The sequence below is a fragment of the Astatotilapia calliptera genome, chromosome 12 (genome assembly GCF_900246225.1).
Source record: "Astatotilapia calliptera chromosome 12, fAstCal1.2, whole genome shotgun sequence".
Classification (NCBI taxonomy): Eukaryota; Metazoa; Chordata; class Actinopteri; order Cichliformes; family Cichlidae; genus Astatotilapia; species Astatotilapia calliptera.
The window spans coordinates 11277354-11296935 of record NC_039313.1 but is presented as its reverse complement, the minus strand read 5'-3'; the positions used below and the strand labels follow the sequence as shown (position 1 = coordinate 11296935).

At 40.9% G+C, this 19582-nt stretch overlaps 2 protein-coding genes across 2 annotated transcripts in view; both read right to left on the bottom strand.

The window, feature by feature from the left end:
• rasgrf2b (Ras protein-specific guanine nucleotide-releasing factor 2b) overlaps nucleotides 1-4220 on the bottom strand; it is a 51184-nt gene extending 46964 nt beyond the window's left edge. The window contains exon 1 of the mRNA XM_026188803.1: nucleotides 4162-4220. The gene's annotated coding sequence lies outside the window, so the exon portion shown is untranslated. The remainder of the gene's footprint in view (nucleotides 1-4161) is intronic.
• msh3 (mutS homolog 3 (E. coli)) overlaps nucleotides 591-19582 on the bottom strand; it is a 63526-nt gene continuing 44534 nt past the window's right edge. Inside the window, exons 22-24 of the mRNA XM_026188804.1 lie at nucleotides 4478-4610; nucleotides 4162-4330; nucleotides 591-1103 (exon numbers count right to left, since the gene is read on the bottom strand). Coding sequence (XP_026044589.1) covers nucleotides 1022-1103; nucleotides 4162-4330; nucleotides 4478-4610 — 384 coding nt within the window. The 3' untranslated portion in view covers nucleotides 591-1021. The remainder of the gene's footprint in view (nucleotides 1104-4161; nucleotides 4331-4477; nucleotides 4611-19582) is intronic.

Here is a 19582-nt window from a genome sequence, read left to right as displayed (position 1 = left end):
TCCCCTCAGTTCTGACTACCTTCCCTCTCTTTGTTACCATCCGACTACACTTTTCCAGTCCGAACGACATTCCAATGTCATTGCTGTATAGCCTGGTAGTGTGGATCAGTGAATCGATGTCTCGTTCACTCTTGGCATACAGCTTGATGTCATCCATGTACAGGAGGTGGCTGACAACTGCTCCGTTCCGTAGTCGGTATCCGTAGCCAGTCTTGTTAATGATCTCACTGAGGGGGTTCAGGCCTATGCAGAACAGCAGTGGGGACAGAGCATCTCCTTGGTAGATCCTGCACTTGATGGTGACTTGTGCTATGGGCTTGGAGTTGGCCTCTAGTGTTGTACGCCACATCCCCATTGAGTTCCTGATGAAGGCTCTTAGGGTCCCATTGATCTTGTACAATTATATATATATATATATATATATATATATATATATATATATATATATATATATATATATACACATACATACATATATACATACATATACACACACACACACACACACACACACACACACATATTTGGTGCGTATTATCTGATCTTTTAAAGCTCTTTGATGGACTGTGGGTAGCTTTTAAGGAGACACATTTCACAAATTATTTTATATTTATTATTTAAAATATTAATCAGGTTTGAAGTTTAACTTTGATTGATTCGTGAATAAACATAACTAAACTAAACCTGCTATCATAAGCGAAGTTGTACAATTGGTTTTGTGGATGCCATATATGGACAGGAACCGAATGGAATTAAAAAATGCTAAATCAGCATGGCGTCGAAGACCAGCAAGTAAGGCAGGTTTGACAGTTACAGTGGAAAAGGTGATGACTGTCAGAACCTGAGATGGTTAAAATCCTTTTTTTCCCCACAAATCCACACGTACACACTAGAAAAGGAGCAGCATCACGTACTCCATCAGGTCAGCATATTTGTACTTTTGTTCTTCTCAAAGTATTCCCGTTCACTGGTATTAGGACTTTTTTCTTCATACAATGGTGTGAATAATGTTCCGGTGATGTCAAGAGTTTAACTGCAGCCATTTCATGAGGGACGATCTGTCGGAGATCCTCCAAAGGTCTGAGAGAAGTTTCTTATTCTTTCTAAAGAGAAAGAGGCAAAGACTTAAATGTTTCACACAGTATTGCATGTACAACATTGCCTGTCTTCACACTGCCCAATATGCTTACAGTCTAAACACACTGTTCCCTCACACATAGCTGTGTACAATAAAATCCATATTCCTAACCTGCAAGCTGCACCTCAAACTCCTCTGTGCGTGATTATTGTGCATTGTTTGGCTTCGCTCAAACAGAGGACAAACATTTCATATAGGGAGGATTACTCTGACAGGTGTTGTGTGAGTGATATTTCATAATGTGAGAATTACTTTGGAGGAAGCTAAGCAACACTCAGCTCCCAGCAGGCTGTCTGTTACACAGCGAGGATAGTGGCGTTTTACAAATTTACAGAGACAGAAGACTGCTTTTGGAAAAATGTGCAATATGCTGATAATTTGCTTGCAAAAAACATAAAGAAAAAACTTGGAATTGGTCATATTTCTACTTTTTAACTTGATTGTAGGCTAGGGCTGGGCCATATTATACCGTTCACGGTAATACCGGTATAATGTTAGGCAACGATAGGAAAATGAAATATCGCGATAGAATATGAGTAAAACGCGCATGCGCAGTGCCTTTGTTTTCATACGCACATGGCCGATTGTTGAGTGAAACAGATGAACCAGAATTGGTTTGTAAAAATGGTGCAACTTCCGTGATGTGGAACTGGTTTGGTGTTTGTCCGTCAGATACACAACAAAGCACATTTTTTTGCAGAACATGCAAGCGGCCGTTGTTATTGTCGTATTTGTCGGACTAAGATGCTCTTAAATCTGGGAGTAATCTGGGTCCTAAACTCCGTATACTTCAGGTCAAACAACACTGCAGCATCACTTAAGAGTTAAAAACTGTCTAAATTCTTTCATCTTTAATAAAACGATCAGCATTGCTGCTTTACCAGGTGTAACTATAAAGTTTAACTTCCAGGCATCCATGAAAACAAAAGTTATTACATTTAACGGAGTTAGAAGTTAGCAGGAAGCTAGCGGAAGTTAGCTCGCTAGTTTCGCTAGTTACCTAAGCATGATATTGCATGTTCTGACTGAGAGATTTCTGAAAAAAAATCAAACGTACAGCTCTGCTATCACTTCCAACATAAATGAAGACAGGAAACTAAACAGCAGTGACGTTTGTAGGGTTACTGAAGTTGGGCTAGCTGGTATATAATGATGTGCTACGTGATCGCTAGCGACACAGCTATGTTAGCATAACATAAACAGTGAAGCTGGAGGACGAACACTAACACTTTTCCACTTATAAAAGTTAACGTGAAGGTTCTTCATGGTTAGAAACAAATGCAATCGCATGGCAGGATGCTGTAAACGGACCAAACTTCAGTCAGGAGAACAACTGAGATAATCCATCCACAATACGAGGTTAGTCATTAATATACTGCAACAACATGGGAATAGAGCAGCTGCCAGAGAATTCAACATTAATGAATCAATGGTACAGAAGTGGAGGAAGCAAGAAGAATGAGTTTAATAAAGTTTGATTTATCTGACTGCTTTGTTTCGCTTAATGTGCCTTATAATCCCGTGCACCTTATGGTCCGAAAAATGCGTACTGCACACTGCAGTTTAATGTTGCAAAGCACCTCTTTTTAACTTCAGTGGATATTATACATGGTTATGCTCAGGATATGTCAGCCCATTTCTACTGGAAATGCCTTTTGGTTAAACTTTCAGCAAGGAATTTGCATTTGCACTGTTACATTTTTATAAAGCTTTAATGTACATAAAAACCAGCTTCTTGTTTAAGTGAAAATAAATGGAAGGTTGTCTTTTTGCGCTAGTAATGTTGTGGAGTTGTATTTTGTCTCGCATCAATTATATCGTCGGTTATATCGTTATCGCAAATTTTCAAATATATATCGTGATAAATATTTTTGGCCATATCGCCCTGCTCTATTGTAGGCTAAATCTTTCTGATCTTGATCCTAAAAGAAAGTTCTCTACATAAGCATTAAGGAACACAGTATTTTCAATTCCTTTCTGAAAGTGTCCAATAAAATTATCCAATGGAAAATAGGACTAGACATATGACAAACTGTGACTAAGGCTTTTTTTCCCCCAGTTTCTTCAAATTTATGCACTGGCTGTATATATTCTGCCATGGATTTGCTTGTAGGTTTCCCTGTCTTGATGAAGGGGACAAAGTCTGCACTGATTTTCCAAGAATATTGGTACATTTTCTGATTGAGATGTGGCAGCCCAAGTATAAAATCTAGCTCATTTGAGTGTTGAAGCTGAAGAAAACATTCAGTTTCATGTCTGTAGAGCTCCCTTGAGTTTTATTATTTCATGGCACACATTTCAACCCTAGTTTTCAGCTTCCAGGCTCTATTTTTTCATAAAACTCTCCAAAACACAGGACTGCATTTTGTAATGTATTGGAAGACTTACAGGATACTCAAACAAAATAGTATCACACTCACACAAAGTTAGAGGACATAAAAAAAAATTACTTAAAAAAATAGCAGCAGAAGCTCAGGTTTTCTGCCTTTTAGTTCTTAACATAGCTGACACTCCAAAAACACTGGTTTCTAAAATTCCCATAATTCAACTTGGCAGTCTCACTTTACCACTGCATGGGGAAAAAGCAAGGTTATTTAGCAACACTACAGGGGTGCCAATCATTTGAAAAAAATCAAAGCAGGCATAAATAGTGCCACAAGTGTACATCATCTGGGAACAAAAGGCTTATTTCCACAGTTCATGTTAGTATTAGAAAAGTCAACACAGTTTTTGGTCTCTTGTAAACCTTCACACACATATCTGTTACATGAATTGTACCTCTGGGATTTCACCACCCCACTGATAGCTGAACAAATTCAGGTTACTGCATTGTTTTAAAGTTGGGATGCGTCCATTCTGACTCTCCATGCTAATTTCTAAAGTAGGTTTTCAGCTGAAACAAAAACTTTTAGAATCTACTCCAGAACTACAGCATACATTGATCCTCATACTATTAAACTGATCTCAATGTGTAATTTAAGTGGAATCATGCCTTTACGAAATGGTTAAATGTGAACGCGTACCTTCTAGCGTCGACCACTTTCTCCAGCTCTCTGGCTTTGTGAGCAGCAGTGAGCAGTACAGGATCTGGGATGTCAGCCAGTCGGGCAACGTTCAGACCATAGCTCCGCCCTGCAGCTCCTTCAGTTAACTGGTATAAGAAGGTAATGAACTCTGGCTGAACTTCTCCATCTGTTAGTGCACATCATATACACGTAATATATTACAATCTTAAAGTGTCAAGCATTGGCAAATGACCAAAGTTGAAATCATTCCAATCATTCGAAGCAACAGGGAAACCAAAAATTAATGAAAACACTGAAAACAGTGTGTACATACCATCAGTGTCAGCAGAGATATCAGGTTCATTGAGCAAGAAAGCCATGTGGTAGTTAGACACATGTTCAGGATACACCCGCTCCAGCTCACACAGAGGAGGATAATGGGTTACAAACAGGGTTAGGGCTTTCACCTAAGAGAGAGAGTGAGATGGATAAGCAATAACATCCAGAAACATTGAGTACATGGCACCTCTGGAAACTTCTTCAGTCTTTTACACTTATTCTTTAAAATGTTAAGGATCAGGATAAAAGCACAAACAGGGTCATCCATTTTCAAAAGCAACTGGTATACTGTGTGAGAAACTATTCAGTAAAAAACAGCAAGCTGCAGGTAGGGATGGCATCATTGCGCTTGAAGCTCTGCAGGCTCCCAGAAATGGTTGTCACTTTTGTTGCAGAAAATGTTCTTCATCTAGGTAAACTGCAACAAAAAAAGTGAGCGCAGGCGATCCAGTGATAACATTAAATGAGCCTCCAGCTGCCATGTCTGGCACGTTACTATTTACTGACAATGCAACTACCACATTCACACCTACTCAGAAGCTCTACATAATGCCTATATATTACAAAAAAACATCTGACTGTGGTTTGCACAGAATGTATGCATGAACTCTAAAATAAAGGTGCAAAAGCTTTCTGTGTGCATGCTGCACTGAGCTCAGTAAAACCACAGCTACCTGATGACATCAACAGAACAAATTCTCCAACAATTCAAGGTGTTGTTGCTGGGACAGTCCACTCATAACTAGTATCTACTGAAGCTTCGAAAGTGCAAAAGTTAACTTTCAATTCTGATGTTGCAACAGCTTAAACAATCTCTGTCACACCTGCAGCCCACATGAAGAGTTCTGATTAGGATGACGTGATGCTTCCTCTGCTGCCAATAATAATATTTCCTAAACCCAAGCCATCACCTAGGTTTGGCTCATTATTCCCAGCACCAATAATAATCCAAACCCAGCACATGTGGAGGCAAAAAGGCAAGCAATCAGAAAAGCAGTGTGTATGGTAAAGCCATCACAACAGCCCTGACCTGGAGAATGGCTGTACAGAAAAAAACAAGAATGATTCATTATTCAATCATTTTTATGTTATGGTAACATTTAGGGAAATCGTGTTATGTTATATTCATCATGGACCGTTTTTTCCTGAGAGTTGGACAGAGATTACCCTTTGCTTAAGAAGGAGACCACCCACTTCTTCACTCCTTTCACACACGTTTATCACTGTGGCACGACTGTAAAAGTGCCACATCATACCATTATCCTTAAGCTTGGGAGCACATTGGAACTCAGACTGAGTCAGCTTCATTTTATCTGATTGAAGCTTGGATACAGTAAATGACTGCAACAAAGGAGGAAAATTGGACTTAAAAGGGCAAAAGGAATCTTGAAATCTTTAGCAACATGTTTCAAAATGAGTTCAGTTTCCAGTTTATGGAATTTATCTTATGTGCTCCATCTATAAAACAATGGTAAAATAGTTATTTTTGCACAGAGACCATTAAGTATGGTATCCACTGGTTAATTAATGCTAGATCGTCAGTCTAGAGAGATAAGCGTTTTCATACCCACTGTGATGAAAATGGTCCTCCTAAAGACTAATGCACTTGTAAGGTACCCATTCGATTACTTTAAGATGGGCTGCAGATATTGAAAGGAAAGTGAAGGCTTGTGAAACGGGTGTCCAGAGGAAAGCTCTGATTAATAAGGCAGCTCTACTTGTAAACATCTAGACTTCTAGACTACAAAGCCTGTGAAGCTTTTCTTCCCCCCCCCCCCCAGGGCTGACCTTAAATACTACCATTCAAAAACTCTGCCTCTTACAAACCATACAGAAGATTATAAGCTTATAGGAAATTTGATATCCCACTATCACCAGACTATGTTTATTACATCAAAGGACTAAGCACAAAACAGCTAATCAACTAATCACTGTGCAAGAATAATGTTGCACTTGGCTTCTTAGAAAACAGTTATTTTGTTTGAGAGCAGCCTTCCTCTCTCTCTGCCCAGTGTGAAAAGATGAAAAAAATGCAACATGCAAAAAAGTTAAAAAGCTGTTCTGAGGAAACCTACCAAGTAATCACTGTACTGGAAGTACAGTGATTACTTGACTACAAAACAAATGTGCAGCATGGAAACATATTAGATGAGACATTTGTGTCCATTTCCAGCAATGCGCCTGATTCTAATGCTAAACACAGTCACTTAAACCTGCCTCCATCAATGCCAAATAAGCAGATTCCAGCAGATGTAACAGCCTCTCGCATCCGTCCTTTTTAATAGACAGGGAGTTGAAATATTGGTGAAATAAAAATGGATTCAAAAGCAATCAGAGTGAGCAAAAATTTGTGACTCAAGAAGAGCCACAAACCATCAAATACACTCCATGTGGAATTTCTAGTGTGTTAAATCCCCTTGCCTAGAGTGTCAGTCTTGATTCTAACCTCTCCCAATTGATGGTGCCATTTCTATATTTGAGTTTACATTTTTAACATGCTAATATTGCTAACTGAGAGAAACAGAGTATACCCGAGGCTGCTGAGAATATCATTAATTTTGCAATCTCTGGACATGACTCAAAGTCATTTCCCTGGATGGAGAATTTAGGATGCATTTATTCTGAGCATGATGTGAGGATTTGTATTCAGTTTCATCAGAATTGTTAAATCACAAATGTGGTAATGAAGCTTAGTTAGGGGATCACTTAAGTCAGTAGGAATCCTAAATGTCTATAGAATTTGTGATAATCCATGTATTAGATCAGCTGTATTTACACCGAGGCTCCCAGTGGGTCATGAAATGAATATAAGGGGTCACCAGAAAATTACTTTGATAGGAAACAATGAATAACAAAAATGAGATCACATGCACATATGGATCACAGTTTAGGCTGACAACCACTGCGATCGAAGACAAAATATTAGAGGAGAAAATGGAAACTTGGAACTGCCAATGAGACCAGATGAAATTTAAGAACTGGAACTTTTGATGACCTTTAAGGCCTCTGCGATTCTTTTCTGGCATACTCACCAATCTGTGTGCTGACATTTTTAACCACTTCAACAACAGCACTAATTTACCAATATCTGCATTTTGTTCTATCAAGTTTTTCTTAGTCTTTTGACTTAATAGTATATTTATCCATTTACTTACTTTTTTAATTTCTAAAAAAAAGAGGAAAAATAATAGAAAGACAAAAAGGAAAAAGAAAAGAGATTAAGTAATACATACTGTGCACCAAATGGTAGGTATTACAACAAATGTTAAATTATGTAACACTGTGTTACTGCAACTAAGCCAAAGCAGCAGCTGAAAAACAAAGAACAGAGCATCAATATCAACTGTTCTTTGGCTTGGCATTACTTAAGTGCCTCTGTACCCCTGCAGTATGCTGAATCAATACAAACTATTGTGTAAACCCCCCACCACCACCCTCTCCTAGTCTGTTTACTTTTTCCCCTTTGTCTTAAGGATTCCCATTTTCAGTCACTTCAGGGTTTTTTTTTTGCCTGTCACTGTAAATACCAAATTTAGGCGTTTTAGGCTCTGGAGAGATTTTCAGCAAAGTGAAGACAGGTCACTCCATCCTGTGATTCTTTAATCTCCGTCAATCCTGGGAGCTATCCAAAGGCTACACAGCTGAACTGTGGCATTAAGGTTAAGACATGAAAATCACAAAAAGCGAGTGGTGCATGCACTCACTCACCCAGCCTCTGTCAAATGCATGCACAAACATTTTACCTAGCGCTGCTCTCTCAAGACAGCCGCTGAAAGCTGTTAACGAAAATAAATGCATTTCCTTTTCCTGATTACTTTAACAACCCAATCATGTAAATGGAGAAGTGAGTGCAGAAGTACTGTGAAAACCTTTTCTCCCACTCGCTATAAACTGATTTGAAAACTGAAAATACATTAACGACTGATATAAAAACTGCTATAATTAACCACCAAGCCCAGTGATGACAGTAATGACAAGAATGTATGTACGATCTCTCGTGGTAGAGCAGGCCTAAATTTCACATCATCACAGTAGACAGGTTGCTGCGGGAGTCCAAGCGGGCTCCAGGATCAGCCCACTAACCGCTCGCTCTAGGAAAGGTCACATGTCAGTAGTAATACATCTGTCTAAAAGACATGTGCAGGGTCACTCCCACACTCCTCAAACAACACACGCAGTACAGTCTCGTTTTCAAAACATGTGGAGTACAGTGCAATAAAATGATGTCTAAACCAATTAAACATTTGAAAAAGACCAAATCTAAAATGTTGAATCCATGAAATTCGATTGTGTTTTGAGAAATATATGCTCATAGGCGAGAGTATTCCAGCTGCAAAGTTTTTCACATTGGTAGAACAAAAGCAAGGTTGCAGGATAGATTAGCGGACGAGCAAAATTAATTACCCCACGGCCAAGCACCACCTGGATTTTCATAATGGTAGCCCTTCTACACTGCAAGCCGATGGAATTGACCACATTCCTCTTTCAATACAAAGAGGTAACAGACAAAGGAGTCTTAACCAAATGGAAGCTTTGCCGATTTCTAAACTACAGGCCACTAAATGATTTTACTTCTTATTTTATAAACTGAACTGTATTGTTAGAACCGTTATTTGCCTTTGACGATGGATTTATGGTTATATGTGGCTGGTGCAGCTTTGGATTGAATTGATTGAATGTTTGTTGGTATCTTTTTGGCGTCTTGCATCTCCTCAAGTTATTCTGAAGACTCGTCATATAGGTGGCATTTTTCACTCTCAAAGTGGAAGCTTGCTATTGGTGGAAGTCCATATGTCGAAGGGCCTTATTGGTGGAATACCACTGGAAAAGATTAAGTGTGTTCATGGACTTTTGTTCATGAATGTTTTCTTTCTGATGAAGGCTTATATGCTGAAATGTGTTACTGTTTTAGATTTCATGCTAGAATTGCATTTCGAAAGAGGTGGGACAGATGAAAAAATAAAGTTGTGTAATGCTAAAAAAGAAAAAAAAAAAGAAACACCCTCTCACAACTAATTAGGTTAATTGGCAACAAAGCAGTAACAAGACTAAGGGCATCTCGGAATTTTCCAGAATTAAAACTGGGGGCTTTTAGTCTGTGAAAGATAATGTGGGCAAATAGTTTAAAAACAAAATAGGAATAGCATAATGCCATCATTTTTCTGTCTTGCATAATATTAAAGAATCTGTGAAATCTCTGTAATTAAGGGGCCAGGACATAAACTAATACTGAGTAGCCATGATGTTTAGGCCCTCAGGCATGTAATGTAATGAAAAGAAATCACTGCATGGGTTCAGCAACATTTCTGAAAACTGCTGTCAGTGCCACTCCATCCTCAAATCCAAGTTAAAACTTCTAATAGCACAATAATACTAATATTATTAATAATAAATGTAAAAAACCCCACAGAGACTGATGCAAAGCAGAAAACTGTTCTGTGGATGGAAGCTACATCCTTTGAGCTAAAGATGAGAGAGAGACCATGTGCCACACAGTTGAAAAGCCAGCATCTGCAATGTTATAAGGGTGCATTAGTGCATAAGCAATCTGGACATCTATAAAGACAAATGAGATATATATATATATATATATATATATATATATATATATATATACATACATATATATATACATACATATATATATACATACATATATATATACATATACATATACATACATATATGTATGTATGTATGTATGTATGTATGTATATGTATATATATATGTATATATATATATATATATATATATATATATATATATATATATACATACATACATACATACATACATACATACATACATACATATATATATATATATATATATATATACATACATACATACATACATACATACATACATATATATATATATACATACATACATACATATATATATATATATACATACATACATACATATATATATATATACATACATACATACATACATATATATATATATACATACATACATACATACATATATATATATATATAGAGAGAGAGAGAGAGAGAGAGAGAGAGAGAGAGAGAGAGAGAGAGAGAGAGAGAGAGAGAGAGAGAGGGAGAGAGGGAGAGAGAGAGAGAGAGAGAGAGAGAGAGAGAGAGAGAGAGAGAGAGAGAGAGAGGGTAGCAACATAAGCCGGTATTCACAAAGTGTCTTTGGAAGTCGAGGTCTTTCCTATTTTAGTGCCAAACCACATTCTGCTCATGCTACAACAGTAAAAGCAACAGTGATAAACTATCCTGCCTGCAGTCAGACCTGTCACCTGCTGAAAACATCTGGTTCATCAAAAAACAAAAAAATGCAAAAATATACACCCCAAATTCTGTGCAGATTTAATATGCTTTAGGAGAGGATTTCGCTTGCAAAAGTTCAGGAGTTGTTCTCCTCAGTGCCTAAACACCTACAGAGTGCTGTTTAAAGAAGAAGTGATGCAACACAGTGGTAAACATGTTGTGAACGCTTCCCCACCGCTTCTGAGATGCTCTTTTTCATATCCAGTCATGGCATGATTCAGAGTATGTAGTCTTTGAAAGTGTTAATAAAACAAATTCAAAATTATCAATTTTTTTTTTCTATATCAATGAAAATGTCTAAGTCGTAAGATTTGGTATGGTGCCCCGCTGTTTATGTTGTACTATTTTATATTAAATGCATTATTACAAATTCCAAAAATCATTGCAGTCTGCAATTTATTATTTACACCTGTTTAATGACACTGGACCAAAAAAAAAAATGAGCATGACAGGAGGAGGTTGCAGTCTGGAAAATGATCTGATTAAGTGCTAATGGTTGCTAATTACCGGACCACCCCGGGGTGCACTGAAAGCTGAAGAAATCAGAGCTGAAACAATTAGTTAACTAATTAATTAGTCATTGATAAAGCTAATTCATTAAGAATTTTTCCCATTCTCTTCCGCTTATCCTTACCGGAGTCAGGATGGGGTTGTGAGAGTTTATCCCTGCTACCATTGGGTGAGATATCAGGTTTTTAAAGAGTGAAAATCCAAAGTATTACCTGCAAGCAGTTACAAAAACAAATACTCCTTGAGGCTGAGAAAACGGACACTTAGCATTTCTCACTATCTTTGCTCATTTTTCTAGAATGCAAATGTTTTAAACCTTAAAAAACTTATAAGAAAAACAAAAAAATATATTTTGGTTATCAGTCTGGCAAAGTAAAATGAGCTGAAAACATAAGCCTGATGTAACATCACCAATTAAAGCTCACTTGTCATCTGTCGTGTTTCCATATTCCAGGCTTTTAGCATACAGCTGTTTGTTTACAGAACCAGGAGATTTTATACAGACCGCCACAGAGACAGACAAACAGACTAATAACCTGCCCTTTCCTAAAGATGATGATGATTGCCTGGTATTGAGTCACCTTGTTTCCTCCAGTATGTTTCTAAATCTGGTTTAAAGCTCCAAATTTGTCTCAGGTCCAGGTCTCTGCATCTGCACCTTGAAAGACTTATTAGAACTGTTTTATATTCATACCTTGTGCAAAACAAGAACATAAGCATGCTCCAAAGTGTGCTTCCAGCCAGTAATATGATCCGCTGGAAAAAGGCTAGAGGTGTCAACACTACTACTTCCATCTCTTTGTCTTGCTACTTCCCTCTATCCAATTAGACTCAAATGCAGTTCAAACTCAACACCCTTTGTATTCTCGGCTCACACGGGTAGCAAGGCTTTCGGTGAGGTGCTTGTGTGTGAGAGAGTGGAAGATTTTGTGAAAATATGCCGCTGGTGTGTAATTTGACGTCTTTTGTTTAAACAAAGACCGCTTTTTAGTAGTCAAGCGCTTTACTAGAGGTAAGGACTGCAGCAGTGAAAAAGAGTAGCATAAAGTTAAAGTTGCCAATTTGCAACATCTTCACAGGAGGTAGTTAATTTGAAGGTAATTCAAAACATCCAAATGAATGGAAAGCAAGCTTCAACATTTTCAACAGGACATCAAAATTGTCTGTACAGTCACCAGGCAACACTGATAAAAGCCGCTTTGAACATTTGGTCAGCTTGTTCTACTCTTCTCTTACTCATGAACAAGACTGGGAGATACCATTTCCATGACTTGACATGACCATATTTGGCACGCCTGAAATTTAGTTGGGCGTATAATGCCAATTCATCTAAACCCATTTACAAAGAACAGGGTGTCTTCCTCTTCTTATTGAAAGTCGTTATTAAGGCAGAAGGAAAAGGAAACACAGCCTACACAGTGCTCGCACTTTTTTGGTAACACCTTCCTTTCGATACTATGGGTAGGGACGTGTGAATATTCAAATAGTAAAAAGTATTAGAGTACAAAACAGTAAACAAAAAAAACTTATTGGTAGAACTTTACTTACTTTTACTCACATTTTACAGAAAGGACATACAGTGCAGACTCATTTAAGTTTTAGACATATCTCAGCCTGAAAATGATTCATTATTTTTCCCCCTCATCAATCTATACACACTACTGCACATTGACAAAGCAAAGAACATTTCGGCGGAGAATTTTATACTGTCAGAAAAAAGGTCTGAAATATCCTACTTGGCATTCACATCGTTTACTTAATACTCAAAGCACCTTTTACAGAAATGACGGCCTTAGATTTTCTTGGGCAAGATCTTTCAAGGTTGACACACCTTTTTACACGGTTTCTGCCATTCTTCTTGGCAGAATAATTCAAGTTTAACCAGGCTGGGTGGGAACAGGGTGTACAGTCATTTCCACGCGTCTCCAGAGAAAATAATAGCCTAATCTGTTTAATATGAGTCAGATGAGGACAAAGTGGAAATGTTTGCCCATAATGCATAGAGCCACGTCTAGCAATAACCAAATACAGCTTATCAGCACAAACACCTCATGCCAACTGTCAAGAACTGTGTTTGAAGATAGATGAGTTGGGCTTGTTTTACAGCCACAGGGCCCGAGCACCTTACAGGCTTTGAGCCAGCCATGAGGTTTTCTGTATATCAAAGTATTCTAGATTCAGATGTGAGGCCATCTGTCCAACTGCTAAAGCTCAGGCCAAATTGGGTCATGAAACAGGACAATGATCCCAAGCATACCAGTGAATAAACACCATATGGCTAAAAAGAAACGAATCAAGGTGTTGCAATGGCCCAGGCAAAGTCCAGACCTCAGCACGACTGAAATGCCCTGGTAGGATCTTAAGGGCACGGAGCATAAACGAACAAAACTCAATGAACTGATGTAAAGAAGATCAAAAACGTCTGGCACAATGATAAAATGACTGATTCAAGTTATTTCAGCTAATGGTGGTTCTACAAGCTACTAAATCATGGGATGTACTTAGTTTTCCAGTGTTTCTTTTTCAGATGACTTTATGGCCAATTTAATATCACCATAACAAGTGAAGTAAATAAGTAAATGCTAAATATATGTTCTTAACAGACCTCAAAGTCTAAACTTCAGTCTTGTATCTAAGGATGGTTATAACACTTTTTGCATGGCAGAGTTTTAATCTAAACTGAGCTCCAAATCACAACATGGCACTTTTTTTAAGGTAAGGACTTTACATACCTTAAAGACCTTAATACAGGAAAAAAACAACAACAATCAGACAACCTATATGAGCACTTAGCAATAGTGGGAAGGAAAAACTTCCTTTTAAGAGGAAGAAACTTTTAGCAGATTATATTCAGTCAGGACAGATCCTTGCTCTGAGGTAGTGGTTCACAATGCTGAAAACGATTTGTGACCCCTCATTAATGCCAGTAGTGTGTATGCATGTTGCGGGTGGTTTAACGAAATTAATTTTTCATCTGGAACATTTTCAGATGTCCCAAGAAGTAAAACGATTTAGTATTTTATTCAGAAAAGTTCACACTAATTTTATATACTCTTAATATCACAGTTTGTTTCTCATCTCTTTTGGTTTTTATCCTGAGATACTGTTCTTGGGTTCTGAACCACATGCTCGGAAGCCTGTTTCTATACAATATACACAAAAGAGTGACACTCTGAATACAAGTCGTGCAGTCAAATAAGTCACAACTTGAAATTTTGAGAAAGTAATGGAATTACTGTGTACTGAGAGACAAGAGAACAGAATTTTATTCATGTGTATGAGTGAAGTGCAAGCATAGCGCAGGGCAGAGTGCTGTGGAGCACATTTGGGTCTTTGTAGGAGCTCTGTGCATCAGCATGAGCACATCAGACTATTTTACGCCCACATGAGTGATACAGTACATTGCACTGAAAATTTACTCATTAGTGTGCAGCCAAAAGTGAGCTTTTGCGAGTTCTACTTCTCCACAAAGCTGGACTTGCTTCTCTCTGCTATTATAGTGTAAAGTTACAACACAAGGGCAGTCACATGCAAACCGAGTAAGGAGCAATGTGCAGTGTTAAACTTTGTGTAGAGCCAAAAACAGGACATGCTGTTATTGTGATTAAGAGTCCACAACGGCTTAAGAAGAGGATGGACATCAACGTGAAACCCAGAGATTTTGAGGAGAAGCAACCTCTAGTTTTAGAAGTCTTTTCCCTTCAGCTTACCAGTTTATTTTTCTCTTTCTGCATCAAGGCTGCCTCTATTATTGAGTGAAGTTATGAAACCCATCTACATTCTTAACCAGCTCTCAGGTGAATGTTGGGGACAGGAAAAGGTGTGTTACTATAACAACCAAGTCAAAGGAGGAGTTGTCTGACTTTTGACGTGAACAGCTGAGTCTGTTGAGGAGGGGGACGGAGCAGAGGAGGATGAGTAGGAGGTAGAGGAGTCGGCATGAAAGGCTCTGCATGTCTGCCTGTGCTAAAGAGGCCTTTTGCTGCAAAAGCTTAACTTCTTTTGTGCCCTTTTGTTTGCCTTTCCTTTAATAGCAAGGCTTTTCTAACAAATCAATGCTGTTATACAACAGGTAGTCAGAGAGCTCCCTTTCTTGTGCCATCAGCATCTCCCTGCTGCATTAGGTGCTACTTAAACATTTTCATTCTATGTTTTCCAGCAGAATTACATAACCCCAAGACTCTGTCCAAAGATTGATGTGGAACTGGCAAAAAATGAAACCCGGATAGAGTTTTTCAAAGATAAATGTTTATTCATCTATATTTGAACAAGGTTAACTCGATCCAATTTGAAGCATTTGGACTCGAATTTTGGAAAAACAGAAATAAATCAGAATCAAAACTCAGGCTCTCACAGGCTGCTTACAGTTTGTAAGCTTTGATTAGCACTAAGCAGAACTCCAGAAACCCATTGATAATATCTGTCACAGTGGAATAAAGTGGGAGCTGCACCCTGGGATTGAAGAGACCCAAATTCAGAATCTGTGGCTTGCGTAGTCCATTGACTGTCAGCTTAACATCTGGCGTTGTGGGTATCCACAACAGCCTGCAAAACAATGTGCCTCAAGTGTGAGATTAAATGCATGCTCCCTAAGGTCAACGTAGACCATCTGAGTTGATAACTCCTTTCTCTCCAGAGAAGCTGGAGCCTGGAGGGCACTAACACGCACAACCAACTGCTAAAAACACAAACCTCTGCAGTGTGTATGCGAAGTCTGTTAGTAGGGCTGGGCGATATGACCCAAAATTCATATCTCGATATTTTTTAGCTGGATGGCGATATAAGATATATATCTCGATATTTTTTTTAAGCCATAAAGTAAGAACAAAAAGAGAGTTCTTAGTTAAAGCTGTGTCCCAGATGTCACACAGGCACTTTTATTAACATACAGCACAGATGTACATGAAAAATTACTCAAAAATAAATTATGAGCATTCATTAAATAATAATGCTCCATAAATAAAATAAAACAATGTTGTTTTTGTGCATAACAAAGAGCTCACAATTGGGCAGTCAAAATGTAAACTAAAAGACGCTGAGCGTAATAACAAAGACAGACAGATTTCACAGCAGCTCTATTTCCAAGTTTTACAGCGTGACTGACAGCCTGGAGTTTGAAATCCGCTTCATAACCACGTACGTCTCTTACAGGTGCTATTTATGGTCCTTATACACACACAATCCGGTTGGTCAGTCTGACGTCACTAGCCGTGTCTGGGTCTAAACTCCGCTGCAGGTCCATATATCAAACGATCACTATGGCATTACTGAGAGTTGAAAAACTGTCTAAAGTCTTTCATCTTTAATAAAATGATCAGTGTTCTGCTCTACCAGGTGTAACAATTGAGTTTAACATCCAGGCATCCATGAAAACGGAATTTATGACATTTAACGGAGTTAGAAGTTAGCAGGGAGTTAGCTCGCTAGCTTCTATCTAAATACAATATAGCATGTCCTGACTGCGGGGTTTTGGAAACAAATTAAAACGTACAGCTCTGTTATCACTTCCAGCATAAATGAAGACAGAAAACTAAACAGCAGTGACGTTTGTAGGGTTACTGAAGTTGGGCTAGCTGGTATATAATGATGTGCTACGTGACCGCTAGCAACACAGCTATGTTAGCATAATGTAACGATGGTTAAGTGTTACTGGACAGTGACATGTTGGTTTTCTCTGCACACTGTTGTTGTTCCTTTAAGATTCATGTTTGGTTGGGCTGCAGGAAGTAGTGAGGGTGGTGTACAGGAAGGGGTGGGGGGACCTGGTTGTTCTGTGTGTGTGCCAGGCTGAAGAGAGGTGTAGTTCGAGAGCGCTTCCCCCTGAGTTAACAACCCGCTGGCTTATGTGCCGAATAAACGGACAAACTGAGACCCCAACCGTCTGGTTCTTGTGAACGCTACATTGGTGTCAGAAGTGAAGAAAGAAAAAAGAACCCCAGAACGCCCGAGACCCTGTTGCCGGCGACGCTTGCCGTTACGAGACGAGGATGTTGCCGGGCAGGATTAAGAAGGAGACGGAGGAGAGGGAGGTTCGTCCGCGCTCGCCCGCCCATGGAGTGAGGGAAACGGCGCTGCGGCTGTCTGCCGAGGCTGGATTTTCTCCAGGTTTGACTAGGCTCGGGAACTGTTCGCACAGCGGCCGCGATTCCAGCGGGAAGGAGTCTACATCACGTGACGGCGCGCCAAGCGAGGTCAACAAACATGGCGGCGCCCAGCAAGCTGCAGCGAATATAAAAACGCCTAAGTTCAGCGGCAAGACGCCATGGGAAGTGTTTATCGCACAGTTCGAGCTGTTAGCTGTTGCAGCTGGCTGGTCTGAGGAACATAAAGCTCTCCAATTGGCTTTGTGCCTGTGTGAGGATGCAGCTGCATGCCTGCTGCTGCTGACCGAGGAGCAGAGGGGAGATTATAATGCTCTGGTCGGAGCACTTCAGAGGCGCTTCGGGCAGTATAACCAACCAGTGCTGCTGAGGTCGGAGTTCCACAACAGACGCAGATTGCCAGGTGAGCCCCTCCGCATTTTGGCCCATGAAGTCGAGTGCCTTTGCCAGAGGGCGTATGACAGCATGCCACCATCAGTGCAGGCGGAGTTAGCTCGGGACCAGTTCCTGCAGGCCCTGAGCCCTAAAGAGCTCCGCATGCAAACTCAGCTTGCTCGGCCGGCCACACTCAGTGCAGCCCTGGAGCTAGCGTTGGAGAGGGAGATGCTTGCAGGATCCTCTGGGGGCGCTGACGACGCACACGTGGTGAGGGCTGTGTCAGCACCTGTGGAACAGATGGAGACGCCAGCGGGCCTGTGCAGTTTGGTGCAGACAGCTTCGCTGCAGTTGCCTTCCCCTCGGGCTGGCCCACACCGCCGACCTCAGAGCTGCTGGGGATGTGGACAAGTCGGACACCTCATCAGGCAGTGCCCCAAGCTTGCAGCGGTTCAGGGAAACGCCCACGGGCCCGTGTAGGCGGGAGTACACGGGCCTGGGAGAACGACATCCCCACACCACCGCCACCTCCACCCGGTGCGGCCATCACTGTGGGCTGGACCCAGGTTGGCGGCTTTTGCCATGTTCCAGTGACGATTGCGGGGGTGTCCTGTACGGCCCTGCTGGACACGGGATCCAATGCAACGCTGGTCCGACCCGATATTGTCCCAACTGGAGCTGCTGTACAACCGACTAACGTGCAACTTAAGACTGTGACCGGTGATCTGGCCCCAATGAGAGGGAAGGGAGTGTTCCAGTTCAAGGTGGGGGACCTCGGTGTGTCTTATGCTGCCTGGGTGGCTGACGTGCAGGACGCCTGCATCCTTGGGCTGGATTTTTTACGAGCCATTGGTGGTGTACTGGACTTAGGCAAAGGCCTCCTCGTACTCCCTGATGGGAAGAAGGTGCCGCTTATTCCTCCCCCGGTCTGCACAGCATCTGCCGCGGCGTCCACCTCCACCGCAGAGACCCCTGCAGACCCGCCAGCAGAACAGCGAGCGGAGGAGGAGGAGAGGCTCTCAGCAGTGAGGAGTATCTGGTCAAAGAACTGTGAGGGGCTGACTCCACAGCAGCAAGAGAGTCTATGGCAGGTACTAAAAGAGTTTAGTGACATTTTTGCCCTGAAAGAAAGTGATGTTGGCTTGACACACTTGGTAGAGCACGTCATTGAGACCGGGGATGCCCAGCCTATTAAAGTGCGCCCCCGCCGCCTGCCCCTGGCTCATCAGGAGGCTGCAGACAGGGAGCTGTGTGAAATGATGAAGGCGGGCATCATAGAACCATCTGATAGCCCGTGGGCCTCCGCGGTGGTGATGGTGCCTAAGAAAAAAAGTCCTAGGATGCGTTTCTGTGTGGACTACAGACCACTCAACAAAGTGACGAAGAAAGACTCTTACCCCCTTCCCAGGATTGATGAGTCCCTCGACTTAGTAGCCGGGTCCTCCTGGTTTTCCACCCTGGACCTGCGGAGTGGCTACTGGCAGGTGCCACTGTCCCCGGAATCCAGACCGAAGACAGCCTTCTGCACTAACAGGGGACTATGGCAGTTCAAAGTCCTGAGTTTTGGCCTTTGCAACGCTCCTGCGACCTTCGAGAGGCTCATGGACAGTGTGCTGGCTGGCGTCCCACGGCAACGGTGTCTGGTTTACCTGGATGATCTTCTAGTGCACGGGAGCTCCTTTGATGCTGCCCTGGATGCCCTGAGACAAGTGTTGGAGAGGGTGGCGGCTGCAGGCCTGAAGCTGCATCCCGACAAGTGCCACTTCATGAGGAGGGAGGTGGAGTTTCTGGGCCACAAGCTGGGT